This window comes from Chenopodium quinoa, unplaced genomic scaffold (assembly GCF_001683475.1).
Source record: "Chenopodium quinoa cultivar QQ74 unplaced genomic scaffold, ASM168347v1, whole genome shotgun sequence".
In the NCBI taxonomy this organism is placed as follows: domain Eukaryota; kingdom Viridiplantae; phylum Streptophyta; class Magnoliopsida; order Caryophyllales; family Amaranthaceae; genus Chenopodium; species Chenopodium quinoa.
The window spans coordinates 7329924-7357462 of record NW_018745000.1 but is presented as its reverse complement, the minus strand read 5'-3'; the positions used below and the strand labels follow the sequence as shown (position 1 = coordinate 7357462).

The 27539-nt window shown below is 38.8% G+C and overlaps 1 protein-coding gene across 2 annotated transcripts; it reads right to left on the bottom strand.

The window, feature by feature from the left end:
* Positions 1-137: 137 nt before the first annotated feature.
* Positions 138-26844, bottom strand: LOC110707568 (GPI ethanolamine phosphate transferase 1-like). Of its 2 annotated transcripts, XM_021885590.1 has the most exons (18): positions 26440-26844; positions 25719-25910; positions 25423-25578; positions 24646-24939; positions 21735-21949; positions 21566-21640; positions 21390-21456; positions 19721-20046; positions 18069-18302; positions 17779-17966; positions 16214-16355; positions 15982-16090; positions 14097-14199; positions 13799-13988; positions 2112-2210; positions 1980-2038; positions 1159-1264; positions 138-557 (listed from the first exon to the last, which is right to left on the bottom strand). In XM_021885590.1, exons 1-18 carry the CDS (start codon positions 26687-26689, stop codon positions 393-395), a joined length of 2970 nt encoding a protein of 989 aa, XP_021741282.1. In that variant the 5' UTR covers positions 26690-26844; the 3' UTR covers positions 138-392. The 2 variants fall into 2 exon arrangements, with proteins under 2 accessions (XP_021741282.1, XP_021741283.1); XM_021885591.1 differs by lacking the exon at positions 26440-26844 and having other exon boundaries at positions 25423-25534; positions 25719-25802.
* Positions 26845-27539: the final 695 nt, after the last annotated feature.

Here is a 27539-nt window from a genome sequence, read left to right as displayed (position 1 = left end):
CACTTACTTTTTATTTTATCTTACATTACATGGACAATTTTGTATTTTTACGTTTCTCTCTCTTACTTTTTCCACTATCAAATTTTGCCTCCAAAACCCCTACGATGCAATATAAAAAAACGGAGGAAGTAAGTTAATATGATAAATGTATCATTTTGATATATATAAAAAAGGAATCAAAACTGTTTTCTCTTTTCATTTCAATTGTCAGCTCTAAAAGACAAACTAATTAACTAAATAATACTCCGTACCATATATACGCTGTATGGTACTGTACAAAGGAACACTATGAGGAAAAAAACAAAAGAAAAAAAACCAGACTAACAAAATTTCTTGCTAACGTTGCTACAATGGCGAGACATAACTCTGTAATGAACCAAAAAAACCATACGTTACACTGATTTCCGGGACAATGAAGCAGCAGATTTGATTTGGATGTCCTTGGTGTATATATTTGTCAATGCAAAGAGCAAAAGCACAAACACGACTTGTGCGCTCATTATACCAAAGTGGCTGATGCTGTTCCCGATTTCCATCCAACTTCCAGTATTTCGAACCTGCTCCATCGAAAAGTTTTGTCATCAGTGAAGTTTTGGCCATTCAGAATAGTGGTAAACATCATTCTTTTAGCAACTTTTAGAAATCAAGATATAATAGCAAAATCAAAGTTGCATATTACCAACAGTTCTCACAATTAGTACTATAAGACTAATACTTGACAGCTGCTTGACAATCAGTCAATCAAGGGAGAGATTCAAATTTATCAACCAAGTGATGAAGGCTTAAGGCAGACAGCTAATTTTAGCATAGTTAACAGTTGAATGGCCAAGCAAGCATGTCGCCAATGCAGCACCATGTAAAGAACATTCAATTAGTCACATCAGCCACTAAAAAGATTGTAGCGTGGTTGACAAGTTGAAAAGGATTAAACTTTAGGGTATTGCTGATATCAAATATGGCTTTTGGGAGCCTTCAAACTATTATGAACGCTTTATTATGTACTACAAGATTCACAAAACCTTCAAAATTAAACTTAAAAAGTAATAATTTGGTGGTAAAGCAAGGAAACAAGTATCAACCGCAGTTTTAGGGTTACTAAGGGTAAGAGCAAACAGTATGACAAATAAAATAGGAGAGAAGGGTCAACGGGTGACATACCAGGAAGAAGAAATGAATAGTCATAATGTCCGAAAACAGTATCACAAGAAAATACAATCCCAGACGTGGGACTCGAATCAGTTTGGTTATGGCGCTGAAGGCACAGCTGTGTACAAGATAAGAATTATCAGTGCCTGAGCAGAATACTAGACAACAGTAAAGCAACAATATAAACTTTATTTCAGTATTTACAGCTCCAGCATGGAAGGATAAAGCTAATTATGCAATCCCAAAGTCTTCACCACATGCAAAGGTTCATTTCGATACATGTATCAGAAGACAAAGTCCAAGAGGCTTCTCTTCTTCCATGAAAATTTCAATCATACTGAGCACACATTATAGTTGGCAAGATCAATTTACAAAAGGTTCACTATTTACCATTGCTGCTTGATAATGACCAGGTCAAATGTTCAAAATAAATGTTCATTTGAAGAGAACGAATACTACCATCACAAGGAAAAATGTGTTGTCATGTGGCACCATTTAGAAAATAAGAAAGTGCAACCAAAGCATGATGCCCTAACTCTAAGATAGATGGGCCAAGTTTTAACAAGTTAATACATAAGCCTAATTCAATCCATAGAACAAAATCAAAAACATTTACTATGATACTACTATAAATAAATTTGTGGCCTTGTACCCTGCACACTCTAACAAGAACAACAATAACACAGCAACTAAACTACCTTCACCTTTTTTTTTTTCACATCTCAAAAGAGTTGGCACATATGCAACACTGTCATGAGTCATCACAACCAACAAAAAAAAGTAGGAAGGCAGCAAGACGTATTGCACATAGAGCTTATGGAAGAATGACTTACATTACAAGCATGAAGGGAATAAATAGCTTGAATATCAGAAGGGCTGCCATCAAGAAAGGCTGCAACACATCAACGTTAGAACAGTTTGAAAAGCAAAGTCAAGCAATTTTAAGGGTTCATTCCTTCACTTACACTGAAGACGGTGATGAAGCGGTACACAGATGATATCTCAAAACTAGCGATACTTGCAAAGTTACCCGTGCCAAAAAATGCAACATTGAACAAGACCATCTGGATAGCAATCATTGCTCATGTTACTAATGGTAGAAAAATCCAAATAGAATGTAAACTTCACCAAAAAAACTGATAGGTCATATAATGAAGGCACTCCAGCAAACATACATACTAAGCCATAAAAACCTATCTTACTGCTTTAATCAGGCACACATATAAACTAGGGCAAGCAACCAAGACAATGTTACTTAGTTCACCTGACATGTCAGGTTAGCTAGAAATGCTGCCAGAAGTTGAGGGATTGCCAGTCACAACTCACAAGTATCTGATACAGGGAACTAAACAAACAGAGAGCTTCAGCGTTATAAGAGTGATGCTGAGCATTAAGGGCAAGGTGATATTATCTTCCAAAAGTTTAGTCAACACATGAATTTGTGAAGCCAATATATCTTTACTTGAAGGTTCTCTAATTTGGCTGGATAACCCAACTGTTCTCTTTTTGAACTAATAAACTACTCAACATGAATGTTGCGATTTAGAAAATAGGAGCAATTAACTGAAAGTGTTCCTTCTCTTGCCTATCATTGGCACTAGGAAAGTGGATCTACTTTGTCTACAAATGCTAGCTTGTCAAGTCATTTCTTCTTGTATACACCAGAAAAATGAGGCCTCTAATTCTACAAATAAATTGCATAGTCGTAGCCAAATTTAAGGAGCAACAATGAATTTATACCAATGGCGGATATCAACCAAATGCAAGACTCAATATTAAAAATTTACAATTTAGGATTTTCGGGAAAAGTAAGGAAACGATAACACAAATAGTATTAATTTACGTATAACTTAAAGAATGGCCATTAATTCATATTTATTTCAAAAATCTGAGCTAGAACAAGATTTAATGAAGCTTATAAAAACTAAAATAATGGTTATTAATTTATATCTTTATTTTAAGAATCCGAGCTAGAACAAAATTCAATAAAGCTTATAAACAAATTTGTAGATTACCAGAAACAAGTTGTTCACAAGCATATACAAATAGAGCACTTAGTTATTTGAGCTAGACTACTTATTAATCAAGTTCCGCATTCAATCATTAGGATGTCTCCTCCATTGAAAATTCTTATGGACAATTTGTACCCAACTTACATTAAACACAAGACAATAGCATAAATCCTCTTACATTTAATGCAAGACAGTAGCATAAAAAAAGGGTATAGATGAGAACATACAGCTAAAAGGTAAGTCTCAAAGTCCATGTGAAATTTTTGTTTTTAAAAAAAAATACCATACCCTTCATCAAACTTTATCTGGGGAAAAGGAAAATAAAGTGAATAAAGGTGTTGAATCCTGAATGCACATCATCCATTAGGCTTTGTTTTCATAGTCAGCTTCCAAAGCTCCTACCCATCTGGAAATGAATACTAGAGGGGCAACACACAATCAAAAGACAAACCCCTCAACCTTGGTATTACAATCTAATTTAATAACAATGGACCCCTTTTCCATCCCTATACTCGATAAGAGAACTCCCAACCACCCCCCCCCCCCACCCCTCCCCCCGGCCACCCCCTCCTCCCCCAACCCCCTAACATAGTTATCGTGTCCAAAATTGTAGACAACCATGTAAGCATATCTAATAATCATGTTTTTTCATTATCAGTTGTTTTATCTAGATTTGAAACACTGTAGGAGTGGACACTTTTTCTTGTAATAAAAACTACTATATATGGACTCATCTCCTTTCGACCAGTAAGAAAAGCATAAAAACAAACTAAATAATACTTCCTCTGTTCTTTTTTACTTGACCTATTTCTTTTATCACGCTTGCCAATGCAAAACTTTAACAATCAATAATTTTAATTCTCCAGAAGTAAAAATTGTAAAAGTTATATATTATGATATTACTTATTGAGAGGAATTCAAAAAGATCTCACATGAATATGTTTTTCCTTATATATTATTCACAAAAGACGGTCAAAGGAGGGGTGGTGACTAGTGTAAAAGTCAAAGCGGGTCAAGTAAAAAAGAACGGAGGAAGTAGCACATAATGATGGTTTGGTCCTATAATTCTATTATAGTAGTAAATATTATCATATACTAACTACTACTCCCTTCGTTCCTAAAATTTCTTCTCATTTTGACTGTGCGCATTTGTCAATGCATTACTTTGATTATAAATATCGTTAGTTTCATTAGTAACATATATGACAATGCAATATTAATAAATTACTCAATGAGACATACATAAAAATATTTAACATGAAAATATTATGTTGTATATTAGTACATATTGTAAGTAATTTAGAAGATTCCCTCATATTTTGAATAATGTCAAGATTCCAAATAGGAAGAAAAAAAAAGGAACGAAGAGAGTAGCAACTGATTAGGGGATTTTTCCCCACCAATCACCATCTGACAAGTGGACCAATCAGGTTCCGCCATGTGTCCGTCACATGGGCCAATAGGAGTCTGCCACGTGTCAAGCAATGATCCGTCTACTATGGACCAATTACGAAACGACACGTGTCCTTCCCATGACACCTGGGATAACCGGTCACCTAGGCCCAACTTCCGAGGGAAGCCCAATCAGCCCAAGGTTAACCTAAACCTAGATTGACACGTTTCCCGAGGTTATAAATACCTCCCTTAATCCTCATTAAGGGAGAGAACACTAAAAACGCAGATTACACACATTAAACACTCTCACCTAGAGAGACCCAATCACTTTAATTTCCGCATTAATTACTCCTTAATCAAGTACTAACTTGACCGTCGGAGGCGGATCTCCAATCATCCGGAGCATCCGTTTGTTTTGCAGGTACAGGCGTCCGGTTCCAGTCTCGGAATTGTAACTCTCCCGCAGGACATCAGAAAACCCCGAAACATCTTGGCGCCGTCTGTGGGGAGAGTACTTCTGAGATGGCATCCACGTTTGTACCGGCTCCTGAAGAGAGACGTCCCCTGGACGACCCTCTAGTTCAGTCGGACCACGATACTGAGAATGAATTTGAAGTTGAAGCTCACACAGCTTCAGACGGGACCCTAAGGGCCTGACGTGCCCGTCATACCGAAAGGAGGGAACGGGAACATCTTCAAACTGGAAGCGAGCCAGCAGGCGCACCGCCTGTTCGGCAGCAGCCGACTGATGGGTCTGCTCCCATCACAAGGAACGAACTCATGACCTTCATGAGGGACTTCAAGGGAGAAATTCAAGAGTTGATCAACAAGAAGCCGCCTGCTCTGGACAAGGAGCAGTCGGCTAAGAAACCCTCCACTTCACAGAAGAGGAAACCAGTTCAAGGGCGAGAGGCGACCCCTCATCCTAAATCTAGGAAGTGGGAGCCACCTGCCCTTGATTTCACAAAATACCGTTTTCCTACTCTAGGAAATAGGAAACCTGTTCGTCATATTCAGGCGGACGGGTCGAGGAAAACATACACAGACGCTCGGCTACTGCTAGAGCAGAAGAAGAGTGACCGATTGTCAGAGTCGGCCTCTACTTCAAACTTCCAAGACAGTCTGCGAAATACCTCGATGAGGCATACTCAGTCGTATCATGAGAGTCAGTCAGGCGGCACCTCCCGTCAGTCCGGCTTTCATAGCGACCAGGCGGTACCAAACTTACCGTTTGTACCGCAACAACAGTATTTTTTACAGCCACCTCCGTTTGGTGGACATGCAGCAAAAAATGTCCAACCTATGGACTGGCAGCTACGGTTGCTTAGACTTGGTGAACAGCCGTCGGCCTTCTCCAAGGAAATTACTGAAGCCGCTCAGCCGGCCAAAGTGAAAAATGTATTAGTAGGCGCCTATGAAGGCACTACTAACCCAGAAGACCATCTGATGGCATTCACCAACCTGATGTACCTTCAAGGGTTGGATGATCCCACTTGGTGCAAGTGTTTCCCAGCGACTCTCAAAGGAATCGCACAACAATGGTTCGGCAACCTGCCGACTGGTTGTGTAAATAACTTCAAGACGCTTGCTTACTTATTCACCTCCAACTTCGCCATGAACATCCCTGCGAAGAAGACGACCCTTGATTTAGGAACAATTCAGCAGGGCGAGAAGGAGGGGCTTCGTTCTTACATCAGGCGGTTTAACCTGATGAGAATACAGATTCAAGGGTTACCGGATGAAGTAGCCTATACTGACTTTTTCAGAGGTCTCAAAGACGGGTCGACCGTCAAATTTGATTTGGTCCGAAAGAGGGTGGCGACTCTTCAAGAGGCCTTGATTGAAGCGGAAGCCTATATAAAAGCGACTGATCTTTGTAGTACGGTAAAACAGTCAGACGGGAAAAGGTCCGACAAAAGAGAAGGACGACAGAAGCAGTCGTCAAACAAAGACGAGAAGAGAAAAGAGGTCTGGGCGGCTGATTCCTCTAAACAGCCGGCCCAGAAAAAGAAAAAAGAATTCAAACCATACTCCCCAAAGTATGCGTTTAACAAGGATAGTCAATTTATCCTAAAGGAAATCAAGGGACGGATCTCAATTGAGAAGTCGGTCCCCATGAAGGGTTCTGCAAACAACCGGAACCAAGAAAAATAGACGCCTGTTCCGATTCACAATTGATAGTGAGTCAGTACAATGGCGAATACGAAGCAACCCATCCGGCCATGATTAAGTATTTACAGGCGGTCCGACAAGCAGTCGGCTCCCTTGAGGATTTCCATCTGACCCAAGTGCCGAGATCAGAAAACCCCGAAACATCTTGGCTACTTTTGGCCTACTTTAGAAGCAGATGCGATGGTGATGGTGAAAAAATGTGACAAGTGCCAAAGGTTTGGCAAACTAATTCACCGTCCGGCTACTGACCTCACTACCATTCATAGCCCACTACCGTTTGCTAAGTGGGGCATGGATATTCTGGGTCCATATACGCCTGCTACAGGCGGAAGGAGGTACATACTTGTTGCCGTCGACTACTTCACTAAATGGGTAGAGGCGGAGGCTGTAAAGGGAATCAAGACGAAGGATGTAATTTCATTCATTTGGAAAAATGTCATCACTCGGTTCGGGGTTCCCATGTCTATGGTTTTTGATAATGGTCCCCAATTTGAGACGTCTGTTCTCAAAAGCTGGTTGGGTGACCAAGGAATTGCACACTACTTTGCATCTGTCGGCCGTCCACAAGCAAACGGCCAGGTAGAAGCCTTTAATAAAATCATCTCAGACGGTCTCAAGAAAAAGATTGAACGAGCAGGCGGCCTATGGGCGGATGAATTACCACATGTTCTCTGGGCCATTAGGAAGACTGAAAAAGGGGCGACTGGAGAAACTCCATTCCTCCTAACTTATGGTGCGGAAGCTGTTCTTCCAATAGAACACTACGAGCCGACTCTTCGAGTAATGCTATATGACGAAGAGGCAAACTGGGAAGCCATGCGCCTGGCATTAGACTCACTTCCTGAAAGGAGGGGCAATGCTGTCTTGCGCCATGCAATTTACCGCCTGAGAATGACTAGATCATACAACAAAAAAGTACACAGGCGTCCACTCAAAGTGGGGGACTTTGTACTTAGAAAAATGGAAGCAGTTGGTAGGGCTAATGAGTCTGGCAAACTAACTCCCAACTGGGAAGGACCCTACCGAATCTGTGAAGAGGTCAGAGACGGTACCTACCGTCTGGGAACACCAGACGGACAACCGTTGCCTCGAACTTGGAATGTAGATAATCTTAATAAATATTTCTTTCGAATGATGTAAATAGTCAAGGGCTACTTAATAAAAGTTTGCATACTTAATATTCAATTTTGTACTAAGAGGGGCACGCCTACTAACAAACAGTCGGCTACTCTCTATACTCAGTTTTTATTCTATCTTAAGAGGGCCATGCCTGTTGACAAACAGTCGGCTACTCTCCATTGAGTATTTTACTCTATCTTCAGAGGGGCATGCCGTCTGTACCTTTACAGTCGGCTACTCTCCATTGAGTATTTTACTCTATCTTCAGAGGGGCATGCCGTCTGTACCTTTACAGTCGGCTACTCTCCATTGAGTATTTTACTCTATCTTCAGAGGGGCATGCCGCCTGTACCTTTACAGTCGGCTACTCTCCATTGAATATTTTACTCTATCACCATAGGGGCATGCCGTCTGGACATATAGTCGGCTACTCTCCATAGAAGAGGGCCGACTGGTTCCAAACACACAGCCACCCCCCTTATACTTAACTAAAAATGATCAGGGCCTGGCCGACCCTGTGCCTAAACAGGCGGCTACCCTCCTTTTACTTAGCACCTACGTTCACCAAGAACTAACCAAGGCCACAGGCCGAATGATCAGTCCAGGCGCCAAGCCAACTGATCCAATCTTCAAAACTAATACGACCTGTCCCAACATCATAGCAGGCGTCCGGCGGCATCCCTCCGGATGAAATTCGTCGCAGAGAGCAGCTCCCTTTTGGGTGGAACATTGCTCTATAAACTAATTACACGGCACCTATACGACTGTCCCCAAGGGCAACCACGTAGCCGTTTTTGAGACAAGGATAACTCTATCACTAACCAAACCAGTGGTAGCAGTTGACATCTGAGTCAGATGACCGCCTGTATTACTTGGGATAAATGCAGGGGGTACCTCTTGGGTTAATAGCCAACAAACATTGGCGAATCAAAAGGTTCAGCCGGCCTCCGCCGCCTGGTACCTTTACTACTCAAGCAGGAGTGACGGCGACTGAGTAACTCCAAAGTTAACTCATAGTCACTCTCTCAAACTTTGTATGGAGCCTAAAAGGTATGAGTCGTCCGCCTGTTTTTAGCAAACAGGGGCTCTCAACCACTACTCCTGCTAGGTTAACAACTTATGAGTTAAAAGCCAACAAACATTGGCGAATAAAGGGGAACAACCGATATCCACCGCTTGATACCTCTACTACTCAGTTACTTGGCGACTAGGTAACAATCATGTTTACTTGGTCACTCCTTAAAAATTTTAGTATGAAACTAAAAAGGTGTTCATACAACACCTGTTCACACTAGATTAAATATGGCGGGAAACAGTCGGCCTAGACGGCCTAAAGTCTCTAGCCTAAAAGCATGACAAGTAGGAAACAACTTTCCTACTTGGTTAATTTTACAAATGACAGGACCGCCTGCCTAAAGGGGATCTAGTCTTTAAAATGGTTCGAATACCGATTGGATAAATGGCCGACTGATCGTCTAGCCTGGAAACAGACAACCAGTCGTCCAGGGGCATAGGCGGCGTGACTAACTATCCGTACCTGTCTGCAACTATCGGCCATGTAAAACAGTCGGTATAGTGTAAATATTCAATACTTAAACAAATTTGAAGCAAAACAAAAAAATTCATTAAAAAGAAGCCGGTCATTAAAGACCGGCAAAATATTCAGAGCCCCGGCCCCCTGGCCGGGTAAATACAAACAAACGGCACGCAGGCCGTGGAAAGAAGACATAAAGCTTAAGAAGGGGGCAGATCTTCAATATTAGCAGCTGCCGCCTGGTCAGCACTCTTCCTGCTGGACTCGGCTTCAGCTGCATCCTTCTTTGATGCATTACCCCCAAGCGGCACAAGCGCCATTACCGGCTGCTCCTCCTCCTCCTCCAACGCCTCTTCCTCAGCTGCCGCCAGGATCTCTTGATTATATCTATCAGAACACTGGCGGTACGTTTTTTCCCATGAGGCAAAGTCAGCATTGGGGAAGAGGCGGCCCCAAGTCATGCGCTGGATTTGAGCAGAGTCTTCCATCATCTCCCGGACCAGCTCTTTCTTTTCTTGCTCGGCCTTTTCCGAGAGCTCCTGAGTAAGACTCTTCTCCTGGGACACCAGGCGTACCTTTACGCTCGCCAAGGATTTCTCCAAGGTTTCGTATGAGGACATCTTTTGGCGAAGAGGTCTTAGCTCGGCCTTGAGGTTGTTGATGGTCGCCTCCAGCTCGCTATTCCTCTTCTGAGCCGCCTCTAACTGAGCCCGGATAGCGGCGGTAGCCTGCGCCTGATAATAAAGAATATCAATGGTCAGAACTTCATTTTGGGCAATTTGAAACATTGCCTTATCACAGTCAGAGGCGGCCATAGCTTTTGCAGCCTTTACCTCTTTGTTCTTCCGGTCAAGCGGCTTGCGAAGGCCGTTCACTCGGAGCAGGGCCTAAGTAAAAAGGGGAACAGGCGTCAGTTTCCAAACAAAAAGAAAACAGGCGTCCTGGAATTCAAATACTCAAAAATATGCTAAGTATACCTCAGCAAGGACCCCTGCAATCCCGTCTAGGTCAAGGGTGCCGACACCCCTGACCGCCTCCCTTTCAGCTGGAGGAACGGCCTTGATCATAGACTTGGCCACCTCGACCAAGTCAGGCTCCTGAGGGCCGGCTGCATCAAGCATAAACAAACGGATTAGACCTAGTAAAGAAGGGAGCAAGTCTAAAATTTACAAGAACAATTTCATACTTCTAGGTGGCCCAGCTGGAGTTTTAGAAGAAGTGGCCGGTTGTTTCTCAGCCCTGGCAGAACCAGGAGAGCTCGCAACAGTCGTCCTCCGGGCCTTGGGGTCCGGCTGTTGGGAAGAAGAAGCTCTTGGAGCGCCCGTCTAAAAAAAAAAAAAAAGAAAAGAGTCAGTATATGCATAAACACAACTCCAAAAAGAGGGTGAAAGGTTCGAAGCCCACCAAGGGTGCCCCCTTGTTGGGGGAGTCGGTTGAAGACTGTTGCATGATGGAGGCCCGCAACATGGCCGCCGCAGTCTTGGAGGCGGTAATTTTGCTCATGGCGTCCGCTGCAAAAACAAATAACAAAGTTAATAAAAGTCATAACAAGAAATGCACGGCACAGAGTATTCGACAGGCCGGCTACCTCTTGAGCACAGACTGCTGAGGACACAGGCGGCCAAAAAGTACTCGTCGTAGAGCCATTTGAAGCTCGGGACGCAGTGCAGGGGTACTTGCTCTCGTACCCCTGAAGTAGAGTTCACCTTCGACTCTACTTTGAAGAGTCCTTTATCTAGGATCTCTTTCTTAGCCTTGGGGGGAACAGGCGGCATGCTGCGGCCGCCTGCAAGAAGGGGCGGATTTCTGTTCCACCTGTTGAAGCGCTTGTTCAGCTCTGTGTCTGAACTCTCAATGATGAGGAAGGTGCTCCGCCAGTCCTTCCATTTGTTTGCTTTACCTCTCGTCATGAGGTAGCCCCTGTGGCTCGTCAATTGATACCAGCCGGTACCGCCTGCCTTAGGGGTCCGGCTGAGGTAGTTCATGTGGGCGAAAGCCTCGAAGCTCGGCTCCACCCCGTGCAGTTCGCACCCGGCCACATAGCCGAGTACGTTGACCCAGGAGTTCGGGGCTAACTGCCATAACCCCAACTCATACCCATCCAAGATCCGCTGAACAGCTGGATGTAGTGGGAAGCGCAGCCCAGCCTTGATGGCCGCCTCGTAGCAGCCAAAGCAGGCGCCATCATAACTGGTACCAGCCGGCCATACGACTGTGTCTTCTGGATCCGGCACGAACACTAAAAAGTCGGGGCCCATTGTGTGGTTTGCGATAAAGCTCTCCACTTTCTCTTGCATGGCCGTGATCCGGCCCCGAGGTACCGTGCAGTAGTAGGGGGTATTTTGCTCTCGGTGAGAGGCGGATGGCTCCGCCCAATCATCCCCCTTCTCAACTGCGTGAGAAAGCCTCGCCTCTTGTAGGCGACTGTTTTTCTCTTCTGTGTGCAGGGAAGCATGGCCAGTAGAGCTAGACTCGGAATCGTCCTCTGACGAGTCCGAAGAGGACGACTCTTCCCCTCTCCCGGAGGGGCCCGCCTCCTCTCCTTTAAAAGGAGCAGGAGAGAATGTAGAATTGTCAACTGTAAAATGGGAAGGGGTCACTTTGACTCCTCCCTCAGAACTGCCGGCTTTCAAGCCGCTTTGTTTCACTTCCACATCTGGCGCCTGGTCAGATGTTTCACTAATCGGCACCCTGTGGGAGGAGCCGTCTGAGTTTGAGATCCTGGCAGTCTTTTTTGTTCTGGCCATCATGCTCTGCATAGACACAGATACAGTCGGACTTTGTATAAAGGGCAAAGATGGGTCCAGAAAAGGGCAGGCGGCACTCCTAGTCCTAGATTCAGCCGTCCCCGGTGACCGGCTGATCACTAACCTAGGTCGTGCCGTGTGCTTCCTTGGTGCCATTTCAAAAAAAGAATAAAGTAAAGAGAAAATTAAGAGTAAGAGAACCGACGGTTACCTGAACGAGTGACGATTGATGAAGTTCTAAAAATTCTTTGCAGTCGGCTTGTCAGAGCAGGCGGTAGGCAGAAAGGGTCCAAAATGTCAGAGCAAGTTCAGGGGTCCGAATGTTCTCTCACAAAGTTTTTCAAGTGTGAAAATGACCGAAGTCAACACTCCTTTATATAGGCGAAGTGAGAAGGCGAAGGGTCACTTCCAGAATTCAAAATTTTGGCGGGAGAATCTCTCGGCCTCTCGCCGAGTGACACCTGTAGCAGGCCGTCGCCTGTTACAGGGCGATACCTGTCACAGGTAACACGTGACCAGTCACGTGCCACCTGTGAGGGGCAAATGATTAGGGGATTTTTCCCCACCAATCACCATCTGACAAGTGGACCAATCAGGTTCCGCCATGTGTCCGTCACATGGGCCAATAGGAGCCTGCCACGTGTCAAGCAATGATCCGTCCACTATGGACCAATTACGACACGACACGTGTCCTTCCCATGACACCTGGGATAACCGGTCACCTAGGCCCAACTTCCGAAGGAAGCCCAATCAGCCCAAGGTTAACCTAAACCTAGATTGACACGTTTCCCGAGGTTATAAATACCTCCCTTAATCCTCATTAAGGGAGAGAACACTAAAAACGCAGATTACACACATTAAACACTCTCACCTAGAGAGACCCAATCACTTTAATTTCCGCATTAATTACTCCTTAATCAAGTACTAACTTGACCGTCGGAGGCGGATCTCCAATCATCCGGAGCATCCGTTTGTTTTGCAGGTACAGGCGTCCGGTTCCAGTCTCGGAATTGTAACTCTCCCGCAGGACATCAGAAAACCCCGAAACAGCAACTACTTTGTGTATCAAGCAGTTATGCTACCAATAAAGGTGTAGCATTGCACACATATTTGACTTTTCATTGATAAAACTTTACAAACATAATGGAAATCAATCAATCAATCAAAGCCTTAACCTCATAAGTGGGGTCGGCTACATGAACCAAAAAATATTATTATTCCGTATAGTCATCAACAAAAATCTTTCTCCTCCACCCCTTACGATCAAATACCTCATTCCTCATGCAAATCCATATGCTTCATAATAGAAATTGCACAAAAAAGCAATTATCATAACATGACTAATTTTTTGCTAATAATCCAGAGAAAATAAGAAACACGAGCGTAAAATCTTTTGCAGATAGATTGTACACCCTCAATTCTCTTACAAGTGCAAGGTGGAGGGGATGCACGTTGTTTCAGGAGAGGAGAGATGTAGAGAGTAATTAAAAAGGGAATCTACATGATGAGGAGAGAGATAGAGAGAATACTTGGCCAATTTAGTAATGGCACAATTAATTCGCAACTTAAAAAAAAAAACCCATTATATACCATGCAAAAAGACTGAGCTGTCTATGACTTGAATTAGTAAATACCTTAAATTTTCTTGATAAACATGAAGGAGAGTGACTTACAAAGATCAAAGCAATTCTTGCATCAGACAACTCCAAAGATCTATTCCCATTCTCAGTAGGGACCTCTTTAACCACACTATTTGAAGAAACTGAATATCTTCTTGCCTTACTTAAATTGAAAATTGTATTTTCAAATAGTACCCATGCCACAAGTACTAGACCAAGTGCAGCATAAAACAGTGCTTCATAGCTACAATTTTCAAAAGTTGGAAAAATTAATTACTGCTTCCAAACATGGTTAAGCACAATAAGTTGACTACAGTAGGTTTCATTGCATATATGGAGAGAGCAGATTTACCCAATTGATAAAAGCAAAAACGCTGGTGCAAATCCAAGAAAAATGGACGTTAATCTAGACAAAAGGCAAGGTGCTGAAAATAAGGGGAGAATCATTGAAAATCCTATCAAATGAAACATGAAAAGTGTTAGCATATGTCTCGAGGCCAAAACACCTCCAGAAAATTCAGAACAGTAACATGTAGGTTTTTTTTTTTTTTTTTTTTTTGGATAGGAATTGATGTACCAATCGCGAAACCACTATTACAACTAGACTTAAAACACTAATCACACAGTAACTAGAAGAAAACAAATAAAGTATTAATCTACTACACCTTGTCTAGAAAGAAAGTAAATGTAAATGATTTGTCTCAAAATGCAAGAATTGGGCAAAACAACTTCAGGAGATCCCTCCATATTTGTCGTAGTAAGTAAAACATTTTGACTGTTTGCACTATTCACCTAATGCACTTTGACTAATGTTAGTTATATACATAACAAAAATTATAGTATTGTGGGTACTTGTTGGAATCGTCTCAGTGAATAGATTATTAACATTCAATTGTTATAATTTTTACTTCTCATTAATTATAGATATAATGGTCAAAGTTTTGCATTAGCATACGTGCACATGAGAAAAGTTTCACTTACAAAAATATGGAACGTGTAATATTTGTAGAGAATTTCATTTGACAAAGAAGAAACTATGAAGTTTGAAGATTAAGCATGCCAGCTATATACAAACATCAAAGTTCTAATGTCATTAATTTTTTTCTTCTAATGTTCAAAGTATCAAACTAATTAAGCGGGTCATCATTCTACTATATTGGTAACATATTAGTCACCTCAAATTTAAATTACTCCAGCATATCAGTAAAATAAGGTCACCTCAAATTTTAAATTACTCCATCAATCTCTTAATATTAAGACACATTTCTAATTATTCTACTTTAAGACATCCAAACCTCAAATAAAAGGCCACTTTCATGATTCAGCAAGTTAAAGTTTGGACTTTGGACTTCCTGTACTATCCTTAATAAACCTAAAATCACATGGAAACAGATGCAGAATTTAAACAATGAAGAAATACAATGATATATATTCACTCAAACGCTTAGAAATGAACCCCAATCAAACTTGGCTTAGTTAGGGACGGATGCAGTACAAAGTTAGTGCAGACCCATTTACTACAGACATGAGGAACAAGAGTGGCAACATCGTTTTTTCAGTTTTTCTTTTCTTTTTATCCCCTTTTTTTCATCAGTAGCAAATCAAGGAAAACTTCCTTGATTCGAGTTCTTTAAATACATATAATGAAATCAAATAGCATAATCCAAAATACAAATTACAACATAAAATTTGGGTTTGTACATGTAAGAAAAATTTTACAACTTCCGGAGTCACTAAACAGACACAACGAAATCAAATAGCGTAATCCAAAATAGGTATGCACGTATTACACAAGTTACAATTAAATTCGACATCTCTTCATGTTTTGAAAGCAATATATTACATCATCATCTTTAACTAGAAAAATATTGATAAATGTGACAAAATCCAATGTCAACACAGGGAGCTTAGGGAGTGATAGTGAGACAGAGGAAGATGTTGGAAATCGTGGAAAGTTAGGCTTTGTTGGTATTTTGGATAATGGTTAATTCCCTAAAAAGGATGCGCATTGAGGCCGTTGATATATTATGTAGTGCTCCTACTGCTGGGCTGCTAAAAGTATTATAAAATAATATTCGTATTGATTTTTATCTAATTACTCAAAAACCCTATTAGATTTTTTCCAGATCCAGTATGGGTTCAACTGAAAACATACTGGATCTGCCACTGCTTTTCAGTACTTTTGGGCTCATGTCTCAAAACTGTAGGAAAGGATGAAGATGAAAGAAAGATCATACCTGCCACAGACCAATTTGTTAGCTGATGAAATACAAGTAATTCTTGCTTTTGAGTTCTGTGTGATGTTGATAGAGAGAGCATCACTGACGATAAACCCACCAAAACAGCCTATGTTTTATGAGAGAAGAAGCATCAGGGGTCTGTTCATGTTAGTCACCAAGGAGAAGAAAGAACCTGGTGAATAAATTCATATCAATGAAACTAGCATTACTATAACAAATATCTATGTACCTGCAGAGGAAAAAGCATTGGTAACTGCGGCTTGGTCAATTCAGGATTTATGATATTCTGCCAAAATTTATTCTCTCCATAGCACAGTTCTAACCATCTTGCAGCTAGTCCAATTAAAATTATCATAGCTCCACTAACAACACTGTAAACAAGTAAAACAGACATCAGCATCATCTTGTACCTCATAACCAACAAGTTAAACCCAGGTTTCTGATTCCAAATTTGATTGTCATGATTTTATTAATGTGAGATTCTAAAATATTAAAGTTTAGTCGTTTAGAACATGTTTTTCAATAATAAAACATTAACATATTTGCTACAACCATATACATGGATTATGGCATCATAGCAAACAAATACTATTTTTATTTCCAATTAACGTATCTGCAGTTAAACATGCCAAAATTGAGCATTTGTCTTAATATTTTTCAATATATAACTTAAAGTTTATCTAGAATCAGACATACAAGTTCAGTTAACTACTATTTATTCTCATAATTTTTTTTATTTTGCTTTGTATATCCTCTATCGAGTATCAATATATAGCTTTCTTTTAACCATATACTTCCTCCATCTCATTTCAGTTGACACATTTCCTTTAGGCACGTTTTCCGAAGCATAATATCAATTTTAATATCTTCAATTATCTATCACTAAATATTATAAAATTTTAATATTTGGAAAATTGAGACAAATGTAACAAGACCACACACACACGCACACGCACACTCACACACACGTACAAAGAAGGAACCAAGGAAAGTGGTGGTAATGGAGGAAAGCCAGGGAAGGGATGGAGAGAGAAAGAAGCGAGAAAGGGAAAACAGAGAGAAGTGGGATATTTGCTGTTGTTGTTTCATTTTTTTTTATTTATTTTTTTTTGGTTAACTTTAATTAACATAATTAAAATAAACAAGGTGACACATGGATTAGCAACCAGTTGTAATGGGTAGGCAATCGGTTGCTAGGGGAAAATGGGTGGTAAAGGTTTGATTATTCAGAAATAATCAAAAAGTAAAATTATTTTGGAGAACCAAGCAAAGGTTGGATTATCTTGTTAAGTTTTCCTAAGTTATCATATTTTATAAAGATTATCAATATTCTAAATCTCAAAAAAATAATAATAAAAAAATATTTAAATAATCAAATAAAAGCTATGTTTCTGTGGAAGGTCATGTTTAATGGGAATGTTAAACTATAAGGAAGCTAAATTAACCATAAAAATATACACTTGCATGTTTCCAAAGGTTGGAGGATAAATATCCACAAATTTTCTTAAGTTTCTAATCTTTATAAACTGACTCTATATGGTAAATATGGTGTCTTATAGGAAATAAATTGGACTCAGTAGTTTTCAAAAAAAAAAAAAAAAAAAAAATTGAACTCAGTATGTCTCATTCTCTCCCCTTCCTCTTCCCCCAAACGCAGACTTGGTAAAAGATTATCTTTATCAATAATACAAGGCAAGAATGGTTTAGAAACACACACAAGGCTTCTAAATGGAACCCAAAAAAAAAAAAAAAAAAAACCCAACAAATAGATAGGGATGTGAGAGAAAAACTTACACTAAGAATGTATTATCAGGAATTTCTGCAGGCATCAATGTGAAAATTGATAACGACCAGCATGATACACACACAAATCCTGGTATCCATGATTTCCACGGAATTGCATGATAAAGATATAAGGGAGCTACACTACCAACAATTAGGAAGCACCAGGTGTACAGCTTCCTTTCTGTAAAGCTGTGTACCTACACAAGGGGCAAACTGTTCAAAGTAAAAATTGTGAAGTTTCATCAATCGTTTAAAATTTCAATGAATAGCTTGTTCAATTTGTTTAGCTAAAACCATACCAGAAATTCAAGAATAATCAATGACACAATGCCATAAGCTAGAAGTTTGACGAAGTAATCAAATTTCTCCTTCTGAAAGCTTCTCAGTAAAGCATTTAAAAACTGGTACTGACTTAAAATTTGTGTCCAAAGGAAAACAGTCATTGCAGTGTAAGCATGATAGAGAGGAGGAGAACGCTCAACAAGCAGTATTATAGAAAATGCCCCCATCAGCAAACTTCCAAGTATATAGACCTGCAAGAAATAAATATTGTAATAATATTACATAAAAAGCAGCAAAGAAGGTTATTGACATCGTTAACAGAAAGAAATACGATTATTCTTACAGATGAACTAACAAGAAAATAAAGTATGACGTTTCAAGACAAGGCATTTGGAATATTCCAAAATGCATGACATAATGCAAAACAAGTTAAATGCTTGGATCTATAAACATTAGAGCATAGCATATGTGTTGAATGTTGAGTAATGTTGACTCGGAAACAGTAGGACTCAATATATGTAAATATCAATTTTTTTTTTATTTTTTTTTTTTTTAAAAAAAAAAAATCAATCTATTGAAAGATAGTATCAATTCAAATAATATGATGCTTTTTCATACCATCTAGTGAATTTAATGCAAATAATATCAAATGACCAAATAAACCCATTTTAGTACCTAGCATTTCAGTCATACAGAAAACAGAAGTAACAGGACTTAAAATAAAGTGACAAAGCCCAAATTCATCACAGATAATATCAAAGCTACAAATTAATTTCTTGCAACAAGGTAAATAATCACCAGAAGAAATATTGAAGAATCAAAATTTTCCCTAAGTTCATTTTGCTACATTTAAGCCATACAACTAAAACTTAGCTATGGATTATTCTCATAGACACTCCTAATTGTGCAAGTCCTTGAAGAAGTTACTACACAAGCTGATTGTTTGATACATAAAATCAAAATGGATTTGCGACATAAGTAATATTTAAAGGAACACTAGAACATTGAGAGTATGTTTGGAAGGAAACTCATTGATTTCAATGAAAATGTTTGTGTACAGAAACTTAAGGGGTACAGACGGACAGTTCTGACTAAAGTTACTAAGCTGAGATAAGAGCCTGCCATACTGCAAGGACTATACTCTATTGGGTTGTTATGGTAGAGCCAAGCTGATTAATTTAGCAATACAACTGACTTTTCAATCTATTTTATTGGAAACTACTCTGAAATAAATTTCTTCATGGAATGGTAGAATTTCATTATATGCAGTTAGACACAAGCTAAGTAACTTATTTCTTTTGTAATTGTTAGTTTTCTTCACGTAAAATATTTCACATCAACATTCTTTCTTTACAATTTCATAGCGTTCTTTTCTCCTAACACATATCAGTTTCTCGCAAAAAGAGTAAGTTTTACATGAATAGACATCAGTTTTACATGACACATAGTGCTCTAGTTGTAAATTAAAAAATCAAAAATAAAAAACATTCACAACTCCACAAGAATGGAATACATTCTGCAGACAAATTATGGAAGTAGAGTGCTCTAGTAATAAAAAAATATAAAACAATCACAACTCCACAAGAATGGAACACATTCTGCAAGTAACACAAAATTGGAGAAAAGAAACAAAAAAGAGGCAATCAGTAGGCATGTATTTTACACATACCTTTCCCATCTTTTTGTCCACTTGACAAGCTTCCTCTCTGTACATTATCTGACCAGGCAAGCTAGTATATGATTGCAGCACGTGGATCACTAGATAAAATATCCAACCAATATATCCAAGAATCACTACTGTCATGAGCATCATCCAGTCATAGGTTTGAAAATAATGAAGTCCTTCAAGCGCCAGTTTTCTGAGATTTTCAGATAGTTCCATCGCACTATGATAGTCTTTAGTAGAGATAAGCTCTTCAATCTTATCCAGCATTGCTGAATAGTTGGCCAGAGGCTTGAAAGTCTTAAAAATTAAAGAATGTGACTGTTTAACATCTAATTATTGTCAAGGAAAATAGTACTACCCACTAGATGTTACAGTCTACTGCAAAATTATACGGAGCACAGTAAACCATGAACAATGAACTATTACACCTACAGGTTAGTAGCTTTAACATTCAAATATAACAACACAGAGTTCAGCAGCGATAAAATTACAAAACAACAAATAAAAGAATAAAGAAAAAAGAACTATGACAAGAAGAACAAAATTTAATAATCCTAGCAGTAGTTGTAGCAACAGAATTACTTCTCCTCTGTTTATATGAGAATATGAGATTGATGGTCCTAGATACATTGCACAAAATTGAGACAAAAGACAAATTACAGTGACAATCCGGGACCGCAAAATAATTGAACTTTATAAAGAAACATCTCATGGATAACTTGCATACGAGGCTGCCTAAACCCTTTCCCTCCTGTATAAGACTAAGACACTGTCAACTTATATTGATTGGCAAACTAGGTCTCAGCTTGTAACCCAATAGAAGAGAGGGAAAGGCCTGATTCCAGCTTGTAAGTTTAACACTTCACCTATTCATAAAAACTCACATAATACAGCAATCACTTTTAAATCCACTTAGGGGGCGTTTGTTTTGTAGATTTTAGGTATGAGGTATGGGTTTGCAATGAGGATAGCCCATACCTTTTGTTTGTTTTAGAGAATTTCAAATTTTAAATCCATACCTCAAACCCATATGGTATGGGGTTAGAAAACCTGCGGAGGGGGGAAAGTGTATAGCTCATACCACACCTCTATGTTTCAAATAAAAAGAAAAAAAAATCATTCCACACCATCAACCAAACACAAAGGTATTAAAAATCAAGTTCCAACCCCATGCCATCATTTTTCAGTCTGGATTCCAAACCCATACAATCACACTCTACCAATTCTTGAAATTTTGAATTATGAGATTGTTGGATAATAATGGGAAAAATGGAAACGCACTTTTATTAAGTTTTATGCTCAAGATCACAAAATCAGCTAGTACAGACTGACTTATTTCTCAGTACAAAGCATACCAAACACCACTATGCCAAGAAGTTCTACCACTTGCTTTTGTAGATCCAGTATTCATAAAATATAGTAACAAGCTCTTTTATTTAAGAATGCAGGCAGCTAGTATAGACAACTTATCTCCTAGTATTAAGTGTAACATAACATCACTACGGCAAGTAGTTCTGCTACTTCGTAAATAAAACCTAGTCTTCCCAAAAAGTAAGTAAGCTGTTATTTTCTTTGAGAAACAGGTCGTGATAACTTAGACAAGAAAACAATATAATATGTGCAGAAAATGCAAGAATATTGACATGGAAAGTAGTCACAGCAAAAAGGATACATGACTTGCGGAGAAATTGGTTTAAAATTTGTTTGGTATTAGCAAGGACAGCTTCAACTTCTTCAGCCTGGAAACTTTCAGTTAGTGGAATAAAGTTACATACAGAAATGACAAACAAACAGAAAATATCTGCCATACTGTTAAAGTATAGTGAAACAAATAATGTCGGAGCTTACCTCATTGAAGTCAATGTAATCAAGAGGTAAACTTCCAACTGAGTTTACAGGACATGACTGACCAAGTAGAGTGGACTGTTAAGAAGACAAACAAGAAATGAGAATAATACAAGTAAGCTATAAATAAATAAAGAGGCATCAAACAGATGATCAAGGAAGATAAAACAACCATCAATGGCGAAATATCGGCCTGATTGACATCTACCCTCTCTATGCCATCAAGACCCCACTCATTTGGTGTTGGTGTGTCATGAGAATGCTCATCAACAAAACGGAAACCGCAATCAGAATGGTTGCTTGAGCTAGGCCTGGGAGTTTTCACTCCTGCTCCCCAAGCAACAAGGGGAGTATCAGTGTTTGAAGGATGTCCATCCCCATGACTACCTATGCATCAGCTTCAACAAGTCAAATGAAAAGCATAAGCACAATCATATCAGATTAAAGTATGCAGCATATCAAAGTTATTGTCTCTGCTGGAATTGCAGCTTTTGATAATCTAGCATGCCTGATCTATTATTTCCTTTCCTCTATTTTGCCTACTCATTAACCAGCTCATTATAGTCCATTAGGCAGTGTTTGGGAATCAGTATTTGATTTCAAAAAATTCATTTCAATTCTTGGAAATGAAATTCTAATATATAATTCCAAATATGGTGTTGGAAAATTGCTAGAATTTCAAATTCATCTTGTTTATGGATAGACTGGAATATTAATTTCACGATAGGATTTCTCAATTGATTTTTTTTGACAAAAAATAAAAAATAAAAATAATAAAAAATTCATAAAACACTACTGTCATCCCTTCTAAGAACTCCAATGGTAATTCAACAATGGCGATCGACACTGCGAGCTCCAATGCCAGTTCAACAATGGCAATGCGACATTATAACACTTCAATAATGACGACAAAGTGCAAAGATGGAGATTTTATAATAGGAATAGTTAGTGAAGCTCCAGAGGGAGGCTTCATTCGAACTTTCCGCGTTCATTGAAAAATTAATGTTTTTCTTCTACGAGGTTAATTAAAGAAATTAACTATCAGGGAAATAGAGTCAGCTGGATATCAGAGGAGTTTCCGCTCAAATAGCCTACTAAGTGACGCTACATAGTAATTGAACTAGATATCTTGCCTGAGATTCTTTTCTCATTTGTTGGGGTGAGTTGATTGCAAATCAAATTTAAATACAAGATTGAATGTTTCAATGGTATTGTACTTCTCTCTATCCAACTATGATGAGAAGAGGATAAGAAAGAGGAGAAACAAACTGCAAAACAGATGAGGGCTCTATGGTTTTAGTTTAGCCATCCATTCTTGGAAAAGTGAAATGGTGAACAAATTATTCACTCCGGGAAACACAACAAACAAGCAAGCAATTTGTAGCTGTATTAGGAACTTAAATAAGGTCTAAGGCTCTAAGCATATTTTGTTATAATATTGATGGCAATATAGGTAACGAAGCACAAGGAAGAAATAAGAACACAGGAAATAGAAATGAAAGTCTTATATTGTACTGATCTCTTTTGTACGTCATAAACAACGAACAAGCTTCCTATTTATACTAAATAAACTCAAGACATTACCTTTGTTTTTTTCCATTCCACATTGCTGGTTACGTTTGCTATTTTTACGCGGTTATTAACGAAAAAAGATAGTGGGAAGCAATGATTAGATGTCACATACATCAAGTACTAAGGTATAAAGTCAACATTGAAAATGGAATTATTTGCTTTGAGGGTAGGTAAATATTTTGGTAGATGGGAATAGTTGCAATGGAAATACGTAAATAGAAGGGAACGTGTGTTTTATTAAGGATACCATTGAAACGTAACCAACAATATGGAACGGAGGGAGTAACATTAATAGTTATCTAACAAATAGTGTATGTTGAAGGTGTTACAACCAACTTAGTCAATGGATGTTTTATAAATTATTTGACATTATTGGACCTATTTTTCCATTGCTTTTGTATCTTTTGGGTTTAACAGTCAGTCATAAGACAGACTGCTCTAAATCTAATAATTCAGGGCAAAAGAAATCACAGGCCAGTGCAACCACGTAAAAGATGAAGAAGATCGTGAATTTGCTAAGATTTAGTCAGCTTCATGAGCCCATCTAGATCTTGCTCACCCGCAGTAAAGGAAAATAATCAGTAAAAGAAAAAACTACTCTTTGGTTTGGTGCTAGAAAGAGCTCATTCCTATACATTTATTTATATCATTAAACTGTTTAGACTTTAGAATTTAAAAAGAAAAGGGGAGAAAAAAAAAAAAAAAATTCAAAGCCACCCCCCACACAATTCCATAATCCTAGTCAACACCACAATGTCCTGCATTACAGTACTGCTCCCTCACCAACACCAACTATTTACACCTCGCTTCCTCCAATACCATCCTCCCACTTCACCGAAGCACCAGCCTCCCTGTCATCTATTGATAGATTTGATACTAATGACATGGAATTGAAAAGATTGGGAAGGTTTAACCATCAAAGCTCCAGAAAGCCTTAATGGTCAAATTTAACCACCATCGTTCATAGTTTAGGGCCTTTTGGCAATTCTATTTCCCTGATCTCAATATTAAACAACTGGTGGCTTGCTTCAAAACGTGGGACCCAAAACCAATTTATAAACAGGCTAAAAGCGAACCAATGCAACAGGGTTTCATTATGCCTTAGGCAAGTGCCACCTCTAGGTTTGGCTTTTTAGGTGATGGGAGCAGTAGTGAGGTGCGAAGTAGGGTGATGACAACAGCAGAAAATGTTGGTTGGTTGGGAAGTAGGGTGGTGCTTAATTATAATGGTCATGGTTAAAGTTTTTCCATTAAGAGCATTAGCAGACAGGGACTTTAAAATCATGGGGACCTGGAATTGGAGATAACTTAAACAAGGGTAAAGGAAATTGCTATGTTGTCAATCAAACATCAACTAAGGGAAATCAGGATATTGATTCTCAATATAATCCCTTGTTCCAGTACGCCTCTTAAAATAAAACAAAAAAGGAAATGAAGGAAAAAAAATGCTAATGGAAAAGATAACAATATAAACCAATAAGAGAGACGATTTTTAATTTTGAGTCTCTGACCTTTGTCACTCATCCCATGGTCTGCTGTAAAGATGTAAGCAGTTCGATTGTCCTTGAAATGACCCTCCATTAGATTATAAACTCTCTCAGCAATGCTGTCCACAACCTTAACATTATTGAGATAGATAGACGAGAATGGACGATGAGCATGACCATTTGAATCACAACCCAAAAGGTGCAGAAAAATAGCGATGTTGTCCTGCTTAAGTAAGTGCTCCAAGTTCTGGTCTTCCTTAGAATTGTTCAGAAGGCTTTGAAACTGATCAAAGGACCATTCATCCAAAAAGGACGCATCTGCATAAAATAAAATCAAGCATTCTCATGAATGTCCAAGAAGTTATTACAAAATACCATCAAGATAATTCATTAGTCACTAGTATAAAGTGGAAATTCAGCCGCATTGACACAACTAATATCAATAGTCAATATGTATTCTTATTGAAAAATATCTTTGCTCTCTCATTACATATTGAGTTGAGCTAATCCAAATATCTGACTTCAACCTCCCCCCACCCCCCACTGCTGTCAAAAAGGGTGGCAATGTTGTTGTAACTTCACCAGAAATTACACCAGACCTATAAAAACTTTAAGTTCATTTTGGTACACAGGTACCTGTTAGAAGTAGCTTTTAACAGATTACTGCAGTAGCACATCAGACTCTTATCCAAGCTGAACAATAAGTGTAGAGTCCATACACATCAGCTCAAAGATAGTACATCTAAGCAACTGCCGAAAAGAAACTTCAAGGGACATAATCAAAACAGATGGAGAAAGTACCAGTAGCAAAGTCCTCAAACTCATGAGGATATGTTTTCCACGTGCTGTGAGGCAATGCGCCACAGAATATTGGCACAATATCAGGGCTGCCGTATGAAAATGTATGACGGCTGCGGTTAAATACTGAATCAAATTCAACTGGATTAGCTTTCCACCCTGCATCAACGAAGAAGACAGATTTAGACATACAATGTTGTCTAGAAGCAACCTCACAAACTTTATTTTGAAAAACAAAGTGATCAATTTGAACAGAAGAGTAAGTTCAAACAAAAAGAGGACAGAAATTCAGTAAATACCTTTTGTAACAGCACTAGGATCCTCATAAAAACCAGCAATAATAGAGACATGTCCAGGTCTTGACTCTGTCGGAGGCCTAGCATGGGACACACCCCAACGCCCTCGTTCTTTTATCACACTTCTAAGGAAAGGTGCTCGGTAATTCCCTTCCTCATCCGGCTCATAGAATTTATCAGCCCGCAAACCATCAGCTGCCATGTTCATTATAAGGGTTTCCAACTTTCAAATTACATCATGCATAAACTGATAGTCATTACTCATCAAACCTCATGTAGTATTCCAAACCCTTCCTATTAAACACTCAATTGGTTTCACAACTAGAAATTAATAAACAAGCATAAAACTGCACTTTCATGATGAAAGCAAGATCAGCAACACTCAGAACATATATCAGAACATAAATTAACGAACCCACTTCAAAATTAATGCAAACCCAAATCATAATTTCTAACAAGATTAACAACAATGCAAAATAAAAACAGCTAATGATTAATCAAGCATTAAACATTGCATTATAGAAGCACAATCATCTACATTGAACATTCATCTGTTCTCAAACAAATAAATTGCTACAAACCCCAGATCATAATACCTAACAACCATCATTATAATCAAAGAATGCTACTCCAAAGTAAAAATTAACGCAAACCCAACTCATATTATCCAACAAAATATCAAAACAAGCTATACAGATTAAAGGGTAGTAAAATAGTAAGTTACCAACAAGAAGAACGAGGCGTTTAGCAGGAGGAGAAAAGCGGGGTTTGACTGGATCCATGCCATGAACAATTGGAGATTTGAAATAAATATCGAAAATGCTTAACATATAAACAGCATGAAGAACAACTCCCAGAAGTACTAGCCATTTCTCTCTCCTCTTCACCCAAGTTTTGTTAATTTTGGTTTTCTTTCTTAATCTCATGCTTTCTTCACTGCTCACATTGTCACCCAGTATACCATCCCTCCTCATTTCTCTCTTCTTCTTTCCCTTGATCTTGAATTGGGCAAAGGGTCTTAGGCTTCTAAACAAGCTTATTCGTTGACGTTCGTGTTTGCTCTTCCCTCTGAAAAGAGAATTATACGGTTTGGGTTCGGAGGTGACAAAAGTTGAGCAAGACCCAATTTATCACTTGATTTATGTGTTATTTAGTTGGAGGTAAAAGACATAGAAAATAATGTGTTATTTGGTTGACACAAAATTATTAAATTAGGGGAAATATAATTTTTGAGGGTAGGTTTAATTCCTATGGAACATGGGAATTCACTTAAGCCCCCCTTGTAAGTCACATTTTCCATACTTATCATTGGACCTACTTGGATTATTAGCACTATTAATTTTGTCTCTTTCTTTCTCTCTCCAAATTAATTTACTATAATAAAAATAATTAAAATAACTAAGGAATATTTGTCAAGAATAAACCAACCTTTGCGTGATTAGCTTAAAATAAGTCAACATTTCGATTAACTCAAAATAAGTCGATTTTTATTAGATATCTTTTCAAAATGAGTCAAAACCTGTTAGATTAAAATGTAACCGTTTGTTAAGGTAAAATATAACGAGTCTCATTATGTGGTTGGTCTTTTTTAAAAAAAATTAATTACATTTTATTTTTTGATTAATCATTACAAAATCAATTTACAATTAAATAATATCATCAAATAAATAAATAAATAATAAAAAACGTAAAAACAATTGAAAAATCCCAGCCACCTAGCCCCCTCCCCCTTCCAGCGATCGGCGACCACCTCCTTCCCCCGTCATCGACGACCCCATCCCCTCCCTTTCCCATTCCCGTCCCTAAACTCAACCCCCAAATCCT

Excerpts from the sequence above, each read along its gene's own strand:
- LOC110707568 (XM_021885590.1), bottom strand. The coding sequence starts at position 26,689 with ATGAGGAGGGATGGTATACTGGGTGACAATGTGAGCAGTGAAGAAAGC. Across the intron at positions 17,967-18,068 it reads TGATTATTCTTGAATTTCTG|GTACACAGCTTTACAGAAAG; the intron begins GTATGGTTTTAG and ends CCCCTTGTGTAG. Across the intron at positions 16,091-16,213 it reads CAATGCTTTTTCCTCTGCAG|GCTGTTTTGGTGGGTTTATC; the intron begins GTACATAGATAT and ends CATAAAACATAG.